Source organism: Hippocampus bargibanti, linkage group LG11, assembly GCF_051943395.1.
Source record: "Hippocampus bargibanti isolate YZ-2025 linkage group LG11, ASM5194339v1, whole genome shotgun sequence".
Lineage (NCBI taxonomy): Eukaryota > Metazoa > Chordata > Actinopteri > Syngnathiformes > Syngnathidae > Hippocampus > Hippocampus bargibanti.
The window spans coordinates 14,148,904-14,166,452 of record NC_142744.1 but is presented as its reverse complement, the minus strand read 5'-3'; the positions used below and the strand labels follow the sequence as shown (position 1 = coordinate 14,166,452).

The following is a 17,549-nucleotide window of genomic DNA, read 5'->3' as shown; positions in this document are numbered from 1 at the left end:
GTTACTGTGTTGACATTTTAAATTGATTAAATTTCCCAGCAAAATAATTTATATATACATCATAAAAGAATATACATATTGTTTGTCAAACACCTTCTGCTTGCCTGTCTATTTGCATTTGAAATCTGTAAAAAAGTATTGCATGTTTTTACAGAAAATTAATTAAATATTTTGTGTGCTTTTGTCATTATTAATGGTTTCTAAAATGTAACGCTATATTTTGTGTAATTTCGTTTTTAAATTTAGATTTTTTTTGTGACAGTGACACTTTAAAGGACAACCGACGTCTCCGGACAAGTTGTGTCCATAATTTGTAAAATGGCTTCAAATGACTTCTACTGAGCGTATTTTACAAAGATTCCACCGCATATAGCTATATTTTACGTTTTAAGACTTGCGCTGAATATTCAGGAAGTCTTGTTTTTGAGTTGGTGACGAGTCCGTATGTGACGTCACTGAAGGAACGCCCCTGACCGAAAAAAAAAGACACATTGTAGCAGTCCTTCGATCACGTCAATGTATTTTGCTGTACTTGTTTGGTCTGAAAACCTCATGTTGCACCAAAAAGCCGCCAGAAGAGGGCGACCAAGCTCCATGGAAGGAATTTATCAGCCTGTGGAAACGGGCTGATTAATTCCTCACAAGAGCTTGGACGCCATTTTCTGCCTCTTTTTGGGTGATACATTTCCCCCCAATGTTGCCTCAAAATGGCACGGAATAAATCGATTCTTTAATTGATTGCAAACATGTATGCTTTCCTCTTCAGAACTATTTGAATAAAATGACCTTGAGAGCTTTGAAAGGCGCTTAAAAATGAAATGTATTATTATTATTCATAACTGGATGTGTAACAAGAAAGCATATTCTCCGAATCTGAAGCCATTGTTTTGATTCTCCAGCAATGCAAGACGTCTTGGCGTGACGTCACGAACGGGGGGCGGGACTTTCAGACTTGCAGATTGTAGACACATTAAGTCATTTTTATTGGTGTTTTGCATTTGAATAAAAATAGCATAGTGTTTTGGGTATTTTAGATGCTATAAAACGTTTTTCTTATGTCAGGAAACAAAAAACTGATGTCGGTTGTCCTTTAAAATTGTACATTGTTTTAAATTAAGATGATGACGTCAACTGAATATTGGGGTCTGTGTGGCATTTATCTAAAACAGATGTCCTGTCAGTTTGCTGTAAAAATCTCCGCCAGCAGGCGGTGCACACAACTCAGTTGTTTAATATAGCATGACTCATAATGTAAATGTAAAAAAAAAACATGTAAAATTCAAAAACTATTCTAACTTGTGGTTCCCCCTCAGGTATTCCAGTTTATAGAATTCAATTAAGCGAAAACCAACCGTGACCGGACGGCATTGGCAGCGGACCGAATGGCCCAGCAGGTAAAGTAACGTCACAACCCGTCGCCCAAGCGAAAAAAGGCGGGAGGGTGCGACAACAACAACAATGGTGATGTTTTCAGTTCAGAATATTTACAAGTGTCAGATCCTACTGACACCCCCCCTAATCGCCCGAGACCTCCCCCACCGGTTACTTCTTTCTCCGCATGGTTGTGGAGTCCACGCGTCGGAGCCGAGGACCAAAATGGAGCGTGTGCCTTTAAGACTTGAAACTGACGCCCTGTGTTAGCCCACACGCACACGAACACTCATACACTGTTGGAACCGAACCACTCGAAAAGAAACGACTTCTTTCGGCATCCTGGTGAGTTTTCAACAATTTGAAAACCTATTTTCGAGCGCACGTTGTGTGTTGAGAAGCACAAAAAAGGAAGGAAAAAAAAGAGAAGTTGCTTTATGTGTGAATGGGGAGAAAGGAAAGGGGGGGAAAGCAACACGTTTGCTTGGAAATCTGCGAGACTGAAGCTGATGTTGCCAGATGTTTGTTGTTGCTCCTCTTTTACAGCTAGCACTTTTACAAAAGTTTCTTCAACCGTACTAGTTCTCCTGCTATTGTTAACTTAACCCTAACCAAGGCAAAGTGTGGCTTCCGAACTGGTCACAGTGACCTTGAAGTCAAAGTAAAATGCAAAATACGAGTTACTTTTATTTTGAACGTTGTGCTACAATTTTATGTGTACAACGGTGAATGCTAGCAAAAGCTACAACTTGCGTCTGCAGTGTTGCCAATTTAGCAACCATCTTGCTGTGTTTTGTAATTTTATTTGAAAAATATTACAACTATGGTCCTTATTTCTGCACAATTTTTATGTGTGGTGGAGGGGAGAGCGCCAGGATGATTTGGCCCGATCATGGAAAATTTGAGTTTCATATACGTACTGTACTCTATATATTGGATGTATTGTAAGGCATCACTGTCCCTTTATGCATCACAATCAATCATATTTCAGTTCACACTTCTTTATATTTGAAAGTCCTGACTAGATAAGTATAATATGGGTTTGCAGTTGCTCAATAAAGTTAACGGCAGAATTTTCATTCAGATAAAATTTTAAGCACCAATTCTAACTTTTTCACGTGTATTTTCTAATCATATTAATTATTCATACCGTATCGCAACACAACAATAACAAGATGATGCACTTTCGAAATACAATAAAAATACATGTAATACAGACCACACTAATTAGTCTCCAGTTTTTTATATGGCCTCTTCACAAATTTTATTGCCCACCCCTAAATTCTATATCAAGTAATACATCGCCATCCATCCATGTGTCTATTAACATTAATCAATGAATCAAAATCTGTCTACCTACCCTAATAAAGTTTAAGGTTGCATTCATAGACCTGACTGCATTTAAATGCTTGGTGTAATTGTTTCATTTGTCTCAGTAACTATCCATCTCAGTGACGGGCGGTGAGGTTCATGGCTGGTGAGGCACTAACGTCATCACAGTCAGATTTACAAACATATGAACTCTACAGAGTAGCTTATTCACTATTTGATTGGCAACAGTTAACATGTTTTGTTTAAAATGTCATGTCAGCATTCTTTATATAAACTGTAGCATAGAAAAAAAAGAATTAAAAAACACGTTATTATTGTATTACCTTTACTTATAAAATCCACAAGTCCATGCGCCGCTCCTTCTGAAGAAAGGCATCGATATCTTCTTTGTAGAACCCTTCCTCATCTTTCTTTGATTTTAAAAGTCTCTCTATTTCTTTCAATTTAGTTATGTAATCCTCCATCCTGAAAATAAGGCCAAGCAACACGTAAAAATGACTGGATGGTTGCACTTAACTTGCTAACTGTTTACTGTAGCTTGTAGCTAATTCTATTATTCTGCAGCCGAGGAGGCGCAAGAAGAATTTCTGTAATCACCAGCGCCCCCTGTCATGAGGCAAGAGAACTGTGTGCCTCACCTATGCACACAGTTTTGATCAAAATAAAATAAACACTGTAGTACAGTGTTTATAATGTAAAATGACTACATTATATACACCAGCTAAACTGTAGACATGTAGTTCATATACTAAAAGTGTTTGAACACTTTAATGGCGATATGCAGAGGGACAGCAATCTGGTTTCACTGCAGAGCAAGCCAGCACAGTTAGCATAGTGATTGCGCAATCCATGGTGAGGCTCAGCCGGCTGGTGCCTCACCGCTCGTCTCTAATTAGTATTTGAACGGTAAATGTGAAAATTCAGCGATTTTGAAAAAAAAATCCAAAAATGGTGAAGTTAAATGGAAAATAACTTTAAAGTACAAATCACTAAATAAATATAACTGTGTAGCAGGTGAGGAAGGAGAACACACGATTGACTGGAGTACGTCTTTATTCCAACTGCTAACAAGTGGATCCAACTCGAACAGAAAATGCAGTGAAATATATGTAACATAAACCCGCCCCCTCCAGTGCACCGGCTGGGTGAGATGCCTGGTCCTAGTGCCCCCCCATCCACCCCCGCCCCGCCACCCCCAGAACACCCAGAAGGAAAGTCAAGGTGAAAACTTTGCTGGGGGCTTGACCTTCCTGCCACAACTGTTAAATTTAATTTTTCTTTTAATATTTCCATGATGACAGGTGAGGCACGGCCTCACCTGCCTCCCCTGACTACACGTCACTGATCTATCTACCTGTTGTTCTTAATCAAGTCTCCTGTTGCCTTCAGGACCCATCCTCATATAACACGGCAAGGCAAGAGAAATATTTGTGGGGTCTTAAATTAATAACCCAGGCGTGCCATCAGAGAATCATTTTATAGCAACCTCATTCAAGCAAACAGTAGAACATTCCACACTTTTTGAGATTACTCCCGCCTGTGCTGTGTTGTCACGGTAGGTGTTCCAGTGCCGTGCAGGCGAGCCGTCAGGATGAGGCCTGGTCAGCTGATCCATCCCGCCTCTGCCGCCACCACCACGATCCTCTTCCTCCTTTCGACGTTGTCTCTCACCTCCGGCTGCAACAAAGCTCTATGCGCCAGTGATGTCAGCAAGTGTCTCATCCAGGTACACCGCAGATCCCATTAAAATAGAGCCCCTTTCATGATGAGGTCACACGAAAATTAAACAGAAAAAAAGCTGGCATCTGGTGTATGTAACATTATGACAATTGCTTTCGACACAACACAGCGAGTGCCAGCTGTTATGGAAAACCCTTTCACACGAGCAGTGTTCCGCCTCCGTTATGACTGTGAAACCTCAGAGGGTGGGAAATTGCCAGATGAATAGAAAAATAGTCAGACAGAAATAATTACTGTCAACAAAAAAGGCAGAAAGAAGTAGAAGTGAGTTACAGCAAATGTTCTGCCTCTTTTCTGACTTTGATATGCTCTAACGAGATGGAAAATTTCCATTGTCATTTGTAATTTAAAGTTCAAATTAAGATCAAATATTTTTGTACCTCATTCACTGCCATTCACAATTTTATCCGGCAATTGAAAATATGACAGAGCGCCATTCCCGAATTTGTTCGTTTTTTTCATGCTTAGGTGCCGATAACGCACTGGCCATGGCCTCTGGCAATGTTTTTTCTTTTCCATGAGGGGGCAGCATTTCCCTTTTTTCATGTTATTGCTTTGTTACGACTTCAGCGCTATATAAACCAATATGTATGTATTGCATTGTAGTTTGGACCGCCACCTTCATTTTAAGCTCGTATAACTCCAGACCCAGAAAAGTCAGGAATTAACATTTTTTTTTCCAATGAAAGAAGAGAGTCTAAGGCACAGGTGTCAAAGTCAAGGCCCGGGGGCCAAATCTGGCCCGCCACATCATTTTTTTCAGACCGCGAAAGCAAATCAAACTTGTAAAATTCCATGACGCTTGCTAAAATCCTAACCAAAATTTAACATTTTGGGATGTAAACCACAATAACAGTCATTATTCTTGACGGTAGATTTGAAAACTAGTTAATCATTAATTTTTGTGCGCTCCATGTGTAATATGTGGAAGGGATTAAACATTCTAATGGCTTCCCCAAATTCATAATGGCCCTCGAGAGGAAACCATAACTACAAAGTGGCCTGCGGCAAAATATAACTTTGACACCCCTGGTTTAAGGTTTCTAACGCTGTATCGAATGTTTATGTAGTCCGAAAACTCAATGTTCTGTGGGTCCTGGAATTAAAGTGACAATGACAAAAAGCCTGCAACAGGAGTGGACACATTTTTGTACATGTCTGGCAGTAAATTAGTTAATTTACTGATTTTACAATCGTCTTGAATGTTTTTTTTTAATCAGAAATGGAAGTGGGTTTTTTTTCTGATTCCAAATCTTAATTTTGAAAATGAATTTTGACTTTTAAGAATCATTTTTGATGTAGAATGGTGGGAGAACTGAGTGTCACCTGTTGGGAAAACACTTTTACCACCAGTTGAGAAGGCAGAAAATCATCCTTGTCTGGTGTGAGACATAAAATGCTTGTTGAAAATGAACTGTAAGTTTCACTTTGGATGTAGAAAATTGCGAGCATCTGTCGTGACAAATGGAATAACTGTCCAATGTGAGATTGCTTACCCGTCCGTCCTGGTATTAGTCATAAGAAGGAGGCAAAATAATTTGGTCAGAGCTTCATTTTTCATGCTGTTTTTGTCAGAGCAAGGAGTGACATAGCTCAACTTGTCGGAGGTCGATCCTTCCACGGCAAACTTCTGGGAAGAGCAGCCAAATAGTCATGCCGTACATTTTGGCGCTAACTTTGACTGCCCCTGACGGGAGTTATGACCCAGTAACCAGATGGAAAGAACACACCCACATCCATCGTGAACTGTCCTCTGTCTCTGTCCACAGGGCTGAAAAGCTTCTCATTTGTTATATTTACAAAGTATCTTTTACCGACTGAACTGTTTTGGTCTTGGCAGGGGCTCTTGTAGTCTTGTGACGTCATTCTCTTTGAGCGACAGCGCTGTAAATATTTGGATGTTAAAAATAGTTGGCTGGCGCATTACCGCTAAAGCTAATTGAATCTGTCAGCGGCTAGTGGAGCTGATGTTTTCCGAGCGCCTCCAACCAGCAGGCTTGTTTTTCCTCTGGATTCATTTTCGTCCCAATCCAAAACATCTGCAGCTCTGTTCAACCCTTGCGGCTTCCAGGTGTCTTTTTCCCCCCCTTCTTTTTTTTTTTTTTGGGGGGGGGGGGGGGCTGCCTGGTGAATCATCACCCACTGCACCAGCTTGCGCGACTTCGCTAACACCAAATTGCTAGCTGTCAAGAGGTGAGAGCTTGATGCCTTGTTACGCCGCCTGCTTGCAAATGCAGTCCAGATGCCCCCCAAAGGGAAATTAAAAACACTTTGAATCCAGGAACAGCCTTCATTTGCATGTTACGGTCAGACCCGGCAATATTTTCAGAAACATTTTTTACTTTTGACTTCACAATTCATTTCTCATGACGTGTGGATAATATCACAGAGGAAGTATTGTCGCATTTGGATGTGGGCGTCAAATAAGCCTTTACTGTATTTTGAAATTCCAAAGTCCATAGATAATGCTCATATTCCCTGGGTGACATCCCAAGTGTTTATTTTGAAATAATGGCAGCCAATGGAATGTTGTTGAGAAAACTTTGCGTTTATTAGGATGAAAGCAGGATGGTTTTAGTTGAATGAATCGTCATGATGAATAGGCTAGCTTTTATTTTAAAACACACTTGCAAGAACAATTCTTTACTGCCTGAGTAACATTTGGAGCTTTTATTTTGAAATCCACTTACCAACAGAATGCTCTCACATAGCATGGATGATGTATTTTGGCTTTTACTTTGAAATCTTCTCTAGCCGGACCTTGTCATCCTTGCAAAGGCACCAAATGTGTTTTTGGACTGCTTGTCATTTGACAGTTTTCCCATGGACATTGTTGTAATATTGCATGGATGATAGCGATCCATCCACTTTCTCATATTGAATGCTTTCATTCTGAAATATGACTTTATCATCACCTGTGTCCTGCCTCCGTAACGGTTCCGACATCACTTCCAAAGGTGGAAACCGACTAGATCATGTTTCAAATGGTTTGCTGTCAAATAATTTGATCAGCAGAACCAAAACAGAAGCTTTGTTCGAGAATGTTAGAGGAGGGGGGGGTCGAAAAAATGTGTGAAAAAATTTAAGCGCCACCCTCAAAGCACACCCCCTTCCTCCCTTACCTCCTCGTTTTGCTTTCTTTCCTACCCGAGGCAAAACAGAGAGCACATTCCTCCAAGTCAAGGTCACTGTGATGGAGGCGCCGGAAAAAAGTGAGGTTGGGGAAGAAAACACCTGGGAAACAGTACATGGCTCCATGTTTCCCCTCCTTCGCCCCTCACTCTGCCTCATGCTGCTTGCTGCGCAAATCTGCAGGAACGCAGTTCTAAATTTAGAGCCTTGTATCATGTTGAGGAATGAAAACAAAATGTTGAAATAAGTAATAGGCAAATGCTCAGAGCTGAAGCGCAACACATGATGCCACAATACAGCACCACCTCAATTGGAAAAAAGGAGCATGTTCATGTAAGCCAGTTATGATCCCAATAAAGAGGAAGCTGAGGCTCAGAACTAATGTAATACAAATATTAGCATGAAAGTGTATTCAGTGTTCAATAAATAGTCTTTACTCAAAGATCAAATATGAGTTGCTTGAGGTTCACAGCTTGCGCTAACCAGTCAGCTTAGTAGAAAATAAACAGCAATTTAGTGAATTTTGTTGAGAAATCTCAGCATTCATGAGTATGGACGAAGGATGGTGACAGTTTAATGAATCCCATTTAATTCATCGGTCCAAAAGGAGAAACCTGAAGGTAACGGTTTAACTTCCAGAAAACACAATCCATGTAGAACAAAACAGTCAGTTTCTGATTTGGGTTGAAAATTATGACTGCATATTCCAGTCATTGTCCAATTAATTGTCTTCATTAACTCATTCACTGCCAGACGATGTGCAAAAATGTGTCCACACCAGTACCAGGGTTTTTGTCATTTTCACTCAAATTCCATGTCCTTCAGAATATTGAGTTTTACGACTACATAAACATTCAGTGCAGCATAAGAAACCATACACTTTCTTCTTTTATTCGAAACAAATGTTATCCCTAAATGTTATGGGTCGGGAGTTATCTGATCTTGAAATGGGGGCAGCTGTAGGAAAGGCAAATGCTGTCCCCTCGTTGGAGCGAAAAACATTGCCAGAGGTCTGACCAGCACTTTGTCGGCACCTCTCAATAAAATTGTAGAATGGCGCTACACGTCATGGTTTTCAATTCCTGAATACATTTGGGAATGGCAGTGAATGAGTTAAAAGGGCACAAAAGAAGAGCCTGCGACTCACAGCTAAAGCTAACCAGATAAACAGCAGCATCTTCGTTTTACTTGAGAAATCTCAGCATAGACAAATAATAGTTGTTCAAATTCTTTCCAATTGCCAAAATAGAGTGAAATGTGAACTTTATTGTCAAATGTCCTGAATTTGCAACCTACAGCACAGATAAAAAAAATCCTTCCCTCTCAACCAAAGAACTGAGACTCAGGGTTGAACATGTCAACTTTCAAACAAAGCACGAGCCAAGGAGACATAGCTCCCCCATCCATATACGTTACATATACAAACACGACCCCTCCAACCTTTCCTTGAGCAAGTGCAGCCAAATGACTTGACTTGACTGAGAAGCGTACATGGGGAGTGCTGGGTTCCCTCCACAGAACAAAGAGGAGCTGGAACTGCTGTTTTCTATTCAATTGATGATCTGTTCCGTAAAATCCTGGGACCGATTTCAAAATAAAACCCTAGCTGACATTTTGGGCTCTGTTGGAGCATTTGGCGATGTATAATTTCAAAATAAAAGTCTTTTGAAATCACTATTGCAGCATTGGGCATCAGCTGGTCTCAATGTCTCACTCAGGTAATGTTTGGGCATTGTTATGGGGTTGATTTCAAAATAAAGATCCCAAGAATGAGCATTCTGAGAGTGAATTTCAAAATCTGAGCTAATTGAAAGAAAATGTTTAATTTAAAGGACACTTACGGAAATACATTTCATCCTAAATAATTAAGAGTTCAGTTGGTAACACTGTACCAGTATTTTCTGATTGGTTGGGACAAATCAAATGACACACGGCGTCCATTTTGGCTTGTTCATCCCAATTTTCCATGTGTTTTATGTGCAGGAATTGTGCCAGTGCCGCCCAATCGACGGCAACTGTTCGTGCTGCAAAGAGTGCATGCTGTGCCTGGGCAATCTGTGGGAGGAGTGTTGCGACTGCGTAGGTAAGCGTCCTCCCGATAACCCAAACAAGTGTCAGAAAGGACAGATTACATTTGGGGTTTTTTTTCTGGTAATTTTAAAATGTTTTGAGACTTTTAATGAATTTAAATTCATTGCCATTCCCGAATTTGTTCGGGTTTTGTTTTTTCTTACGGGTGGTGGGCGGTGCATTTCAAGCTTTGGTCAGACCTCTGGAAATGTTTTTCCCTCCCACGAGTAGGCAACATTTATCTTTTGTGCAGCCACCCCCACTTTCAATGCAGATAACCCCAGACCCATATAATTTATGAATTAACGCTTTTTTTCTGATGAAACAAAATATGTTTTTTACGCTGAATTGAATGTTGATGTAATCCTAAAAGTCAATATTATGTGGGTCCTGTAATTTGAATGAAAATGACAAAAACCCTGGCATGGGAGTGGACACATATTTGCACGTCTGGCAGTGACTGAGTTAAAAACAAGGCACTTTCTTACCGCAAGTGAGTTCAGTGTGAAATTTGCCTCACTTGTAAAGGACAACCGACACCTCAACCAACAACTTGCGTCCATAATTTGTAAAATCACTTCAAATGACGTCTACTGAGCGTATTTTACGAAGATTCCACTGCATATAGCTATATTTTACGTTTTAAGACTCGCGCTGAATATTCATGAAGTCTTGTTTTCGAGTTGAAGACGATCCCGGAATGACGTCACGAAGGGAACGCCCCTGACCGAGAAAGCGACACACAATGCATTTTGGGTACTTTGTTTCGTCTGAAAACATAGTGTTGATTGCGAAATTAGAAGGAAAACTACATAAATAACTCGATGGTGAATCGTGTGGCAGGCAATTGCGGTAACACGCATACAGATGGTGTAGGTTTACACAAATTCCCAGCGGACAAATCATGCAGCATTTCCAACGGAGCCAGAGCAGTATAGCGCCAGCCGAGGAGCTCCCCAGAGTGTGCGAATCCGCGCTTGGATAACCGCTGTCATCCCCTCAGCCTGACAATGGGTAGAAAGTTGCTTCCAGTGGTGAAAGAGAGCAATCGTCATAATAATGGAGCAAACCTATCTGACAAACATTCAGCTGCTGGAACGAGGAGCTAACCAGAGTTATCGATGGATAACCGCTGTTTGTCACTCTTCATCTTGAAAACAAAGTTTTGCATGCACAACCAGTAAACAATCTGCATTGATGTTGACATCTTGTAGCTTATTATTTGTTATTCGTGTTCTCATATGTCACCTCTCATCTCTCATCTCATTTTCCGTACCGCTTATTCCTCATTAGGGTCGCGGGGGTTGCTGGAGCCTATCTCAGCTGTCTTCGGGCACGAGGCGGGGGACAGCCTGAATTGGTTGCCAGCCAATCGCAGGGCACACAAAGACATACAACAGTCACTCTCACACTCACACCTAGGGACAATTTGGAATGGTCAATGTGCCTGCCATGCATGTTTTTGGAGTGTGGGAGGAAACCGGAGGATCTGGAGAAAACCCACGCGGGTCCGGGGAGAACATGCAAACTCCACACAGGGAGGCTGGACCGGGATGCGAACCGGCGACCTCTGCACTGTGAAGCCGGTGTGCTAACCTCTCGACTACCGGGCCGCCCTCTCATATGTCACATATCACCCAATTGATGCTCTATGGCTTATTCACCGAGCTACATATATGCTTCATATGTCGTGTCCTTCACCGGTTTCGTCGCTTACGGCTCGAATTGATACGGAAGGACTTCTTTAATCGATCGCAAATGCTTATGCTTTCCTCTTCAGAACTATTTGAATCATATTCATAACTGGATGAGTAACAAGAAAGGTTCTTTTTCCGAATCTGAACTCTCTGAAGCCATTGTTTTGATTCTGGAGCAGGGCAGTTGGTGAAGGAGTTTCCTAATGTGATGTTACAAACTGGGGGCGGGACTTTCTGAATCTCTCCAGTTTTGAGCTCATTAGTGGCAGTTTTGCGCAACTTTAAGTCATTTTTATTGCTGTTTTGCGTTTGACTAAAAATATTAGCCTGCGTGTTTTGGGTATTTTAGATGCTATAAGATGTTTTTCTGATGTCAGTTAGGAAACAAAAAAATGGTGTCGGTTGTCCTTTAAATAAAACCCAACTGAGATTGTGTGAGCATTCATGTTATCAGAGTTTACCCATCCAATGTCATTGGATGAACAGATTGTGTTGAACTACGTCTTAGAGCACAGGTGTCAAGGTCCGGGGGCCAAATCTGGCACACCACGTCATTTTATTCGGCCCGTGAAAGCAAATCAAGCATGCCAGGTGCTAAAGTCCGAACCAAAATTTCTAATTGTCGCATGTACTGGAGTGGACAGATATTTGCACATTGTCTAGCCGTATTTGAGTGAATATTTCCAATATTTTATTACTAAATTTTTTAAGGTAATACTTTTCAAGATATACCATGAAATAAATACCTTTGCGCAATTGTCGCCATCGTCATCATCAGGAATGTGCAACCCCAAGAACTACAGCGACTCTCCGGCCACATCCAAGAGCACAGTAGAGGAGCTGCACCGGCCTATCCCGTCACTTTTCCGCGCCCTCACGGAGGGCGACGCGCCCCTCAACATGATGGTGGTTTCCTTCCCTGTGGCCGAGGAGCTGTCCCATCACGAGAACCTGGTCTCCTTCCTGGAGTCACTGGACGGCCCGCACCAGAATGTGTCGGTGCCCTCCAACAGCATCCACGCCAGCTATGACGCACAAGGTGAGGATTTTTCGTTGTTGCTTCATCTTCTAATGCTATATGAACAAAATAATGACACCTACATAAATTGCTCAGCAAAGTTTTTAATTTATTTAATTATTTTTAATTTACGACATACAATATGAATAGATGAAGTTTGTTGCAAAAAATATATCCAAACTATTGAAATAATAAAGTTAGGCCCGAAAATATTTGGACAGACGCACACTTCACAAATTGGGCTCAACGTGCATCCATCACGCTGCCTCCACCATGTTTCATCGACGATGTGGTATGCTTTGGATCATGTGCTGGTCCCTTTTTTCTCCAAACTTTCTTCTTCTCATCAGTCTGGCACAGGTTTATCTTTGTCTTATCTGTCCATTGAACACTTTTTCAGAAGTGGGATGGGTTGTTGAAGTGTTTTTGGAAAGTCAAGTATGGCCAGTCTATTTTTGGGACGAATTAATGGCTTGCACCTCGTGGTGAACCCTCTGTATTTACTTTTATGAAGTCTTCTTTTTAATTGTAGACTTAGAGAAAGATTCACCAACTTCCTGGAGACTGTTCTTTACTTCAGTAGATGTTGTAAATGGACTTTTCTTCTCCATGGAGAACATTCAACGATCATCTGTCGCCGTTGTCCAAGCGTGGACTTCGAGGCCTTTTTCAATTGCTAACCTCACCAGAGCATTCCTTTTTTCTTAGAATGTACCAAACTATTGATTTGGCTTCTCCAAGCAGCTGTCGCTCTTATGGATTTCTTCTTTTTTTTGTCTCAGGATCTTCTGCTTCACCTCCATTTTGAGCTCATATCATCGCATGATGTGCGGTCACAACAACAGCTTCCCAATGCAAAATAAATAGACATTTTCACGACTTAATTGATGGCAGGTTAACAAAAAGGGAAAATTTCTGGGTCAATTACAGCCTTGTGACTCAATTGTCCAATTACTTTTGGTCCCTTGAAAAAGGGGAAAAAGAGTTTAAACTACTATAATGTCTAACCCCTTATTCCGATTTGGATGTGGAAAGTCTCAAATTGCAGCTGAGATGGTGCACTTTAAACCCATATTCATTATACAGACGCTCCCCTACTTACGAGCATTCGAGTTACGAACAACGGTACATACAAAAACATTAGTGCTAACATGTGTAGTATTCTCTCCAGTTGTACATGTACATATCTTTATAGAGCATATATTTTATTACATGTTTATTTTTCAGTGCAAAGCAATACAGGTAACTTATACAAGCCTTAAACATACATATATAAACCTTAAAGGACAACCAACGTCACTTTTTTTTTTACTGACATCAGAAAAACTTTTTATAGCATCTAAAATACCCAAAACACGCAATATGATATTTTTATTGAAATGAAAACAAATGCAAAAATCTGCAAAAAAAATTCAGCTGCAAATTGGGCATTTTCAGAAAGTCCCCCATCCCCGGTTCGTGACGTCACGCCAAGACCTCTTGCATTGCTGAAGAATCAAAACAATGTCTTCAGATTTGGAGAATATGCTTTCTTGTTACACATCCAGTTATGAATACGATTCAAATAGTTCTGAAGAGGAAAGCATACATGTTTGCAACTGATTAAAGAATTTATTCCGTGTCATTTTGAGGCAAACGGGCGGGAGGGAATGTCGCACCCAAAAATGGCCACCGAGCTGTTGTGAGGAATGAATCAGCCCGTTTCCACAGGCTGATAAATTCCTTCGATGGAGCTTGGACGCCCTCTTCTGGCGGCTTTTGGGTGCAACACAAGGTTTTCAGACCAAACAGTACAGCAAAATACATTGACGTGATGAAAGGACTGCTACAATGTGTCTTTTTTTTTTCGGTCAGGGGCGTTCCTTGAGTGACGTCACTCGTCACCAACTCAAAAACAAGACTTCCTGAATATTCAGCGTGAGTCTTAAAATGTAAAATATAGCTATATGCGGTGGAATCTTTGTAAAGTACGCTCAGTAGAAGTCATTTGAAGCCATTTTACAAATTATGGACACAACTTGTCCGGAGGCGTCGGTTGTCCTTTAAACAGACTTATGTAAGCCTTAAACGGACATTCCATACAAAATATAGCACTGAAGCAACTTACCAACGAATTCACCTTACGAACGACTTTTCGGGACGTATCTCGTTCGTAAATTGGGGAGCGTCTGTATTACTGTAGTTTGGAATATGTTAATGTGAACAGCTAAAATAACCAAACTTGTGTCAATGTCTAAATATTTTCGGACCTAACTGTATTTTCCCTGCTTTCTTCTTTCAGAGAACATGTGCACAGTGGTGTATTTTGACGACTGCGTGTCCATCCGCCAGTGCAAACTGTACTGCGAGTCCATGGGGGGCTCCAAGTACCGCTGGTTCCACAACGCCTGCTGCCAATGCATCGGGCCCGAGTGCGTCGACTACGGCAGCAAAGCTGTCAAGTGCATGAACTGTCTATTCTGAGTCCTCCCTGTCCCTGATCCGCTCCACAGGACTTCAAACCCCCTTTCACACGGCCATTTTCCACCTTTTCACTGTCGCTCTTCGGTGTCATGAGGGCATCAGCCCCCTAAATTGTTTGGGTGAAGTCAACCCAGCAATCCCCAACCAACACAAAGGAATTTCTGATGTCACTTCTCCCGTCCTGTTTCGCAGAAGGGATTTTATGTATGCTGATGAAGGATTTTACGCATCACACCAGTCACCGGCACTGTTCCGTATTTTGCAGGCTCTATCGGGGCCGTAACAGAAGCCAGGTGCCGAAATTCTGAAATGTTACTCCTCAACACTAACTTCTCTTGCCTTTTTGTGTTGAAAGTAACTATTGCTATCGGAACTATTTTATACATCTGATAATCATACAGCAGAAGTATGTATCGTGTGAAGATCCACAAAGTCGTGTAAATATGGCCGGATTTTGTGTGAAGAGGCAATGGCAGATTAATATGGGGTTTTTGTCACATAACTGACGCAGGAATTTAGCTTGAACCTCTGTTTGAGAGACAAAGCCCATTGAATACAGGTTAATGTGTTGCCACTTGATGCTGGAATTGTGCAGGATCTTCGTAAAAAAGGGAAAAGGCTGAAAACGTTTCACTCTTTCTGTTATTGCTCTGGTGCAGAAATTCAGCTGACAAAAAGTAGATAAATTCCAGCTCTTTTTGTCATGGTGACAACTGAGAAATTTTGCAGGTGTTCTGTGTGAAGGCCCCCCTCCAAAACAAAACAAAAAAGAAAATGTCAGATAAAAACCAGATATTTGGTTGTCATTCAGGTTTAGTAATGTTGCATAATCTCTGTGTAAAAGGCGAGGGTAAATTAAACCTGGTTTGTTGCGTTATAGTGCTGCTGCAGGACTTTTGCACTGTCTCTCTGTAAACGGGGGGAAAAGACTAAATACTGGAGACCTTGTTATCACACCAATGCAGCGATTTTGCAGGATCTCTGCCTTAAAGGCAAATGTAGATAAACTGTCTTCTTTTGCATAAGCGGAAAGGCAGATCAAATTATCATCCTTTGTTTTATACAGAAATTGAGTATATCTCTGCCTAAACCACAAATGTGGACATTGTAAAATCTTTGTGATTATGATGCAACCATCACCTTATGCTGTGTTCCGCGTCAAAAGGCCAAGTTAGCGTTGTACACGTTACAACTGCTTCATCATCGTGCCACCTTTGCCAACACACGCTGTATCCATCTCTGAATATTTTTATTCTGCTGTTGTCTTCAACTGTATAGTTTTAGAATCATCTTTTTTTGCCTCAAGTTAATACTGTCTAATCTCTAAGTATTTTTACATGCTCCAATCCTCCCACTTCTTTCCCCAAAATAAAACATTTTGGTTTGGTGACGTGTGCTTAAATACTAATCATAAAACATTTAATTTATAAGCGACTTTCATAACTCTCAAGGACACTTTACAGTCAGGAAAAGTTAAATACTTCATACTGCAGAGATAGAGAGGGCGGGAGAGAGTGAAAAGGCAGGCATCATTTCCCCAACAAGGCTGTCATTATGTTATTCTAGTCTTTCTGGGGTCGCAGGTGTTCCACAAGCAGAGCAAAGGAGGAAGTGACTCCGTGCCAATAGGCCCACAAACCATCTTTTGTTGCAGACAAGAGACGACTTCCACGCCAGAGAACTCCACGGGAGCCTCTTGTGGTTACTTGAAGCCCCTCACCCTACCCAGCTAAAATCTCGATTTGAAACCCCACAAAAATATCTACCATCAATTTTGGGCCCTCGGTCTCATTCTGTAATTTACATGGATTATTTTGAGAACTAAATATCAAGGGGCGCATCATGAGGTACACTTTCTACTCATTTTCTCTGGTGCTTATTCGTTCGAGGATACGCTGAACTGTAGAATATCCCAGACCTAAATGAGAAGAAGGAATGTTGGAAAATCGATCGCCATTGATTTGCGTGACAGGTACATTAACCCCAAATGTGGAGTGGTGCGACAGAAAATGGATGCTTTCATCGAGACATGAGTGTTTTAAGCCATCTAGTGGATAAACGTTGCAATTGCAACCACGTATACTAAACAGTAACGGTGGACGTCGAAGAAAACGTCTAAACTTTGAAATACTATGTCAATGTATTATTTCCTCAGATTCATTTGTCTATTTTTTATATAAGAAAGTCACAATTTACAAACAACATTTTTTGACAACTATCCTTCTTCTCCAAAAACGACTTTCTAAATACATACTTTATTTTCGAGAAAACATTTCGTTTTTTTGTCAAATAGATACATTTCAAATAAATACACATACATACGGAAAAAAATGTTTTAGAAAATACAAAACACGTCAACAAATTGCCTTTTGAACAATAAATTAAATTCATCGAAAATATCAAACTGATTTTTTTTTTTTACAATTTTCCCTTGCATATTTATGACTGATTTGTTTGAAAGAAAGGAACTTCTTTCCACAAATAGAACTTTTTGAAACTTTAATTAAAAATAATTCGCTGTATGGAAACTTTACTCATTTGCATACATGGTAAGTTTCAGAAATCATAAATCGGGAGATTTTTGTACTCGCGACTGCGTGGTGCTTGTTAAAATAATGTGAGCGTTACAAAAGTGTAATTTAGAATTAAATAAAACACAAAAAATGCTTTCATTGTATATTTGTACATTCAATTAGTATATATTATTTACATTTTCTTTTGTTTTA

At 40.6% G+C, this 17,549-nt stretch overlaps 1 protein-coding gene across 1 annotated transcript; it reads left to right on the top strand.

The window, feature by feature from the left end:
• Positions 1-1,550: 1,550 nt before the first annotated feature.
• twsg1a (twisted gastrulation BMP signaling modulator 1a) lies at positions 1,551-16,213 on the top strand. Its single transcript, XM_089009024.1, has 5 exons — positions 1,551-1,716; positions 4,263-4,429; positions 9,559-9,658; positions 12,121-12,381; positions 14,642-16,213. Exons 2-5 carry the CDS (start codon positions 4,295-4,297, stop codon positions 14,821-14,823), a joined length of 678 nt encoding a protein of 225 aa, XP_088865150.1. The 5' UTR covers positions 1,551-1,716; positions 4,263-4,294; the 3' UTR covers positions 14,824-16,213.
• Positions 16,214-17,549: the final 1,336 nt, after the last annotated feature.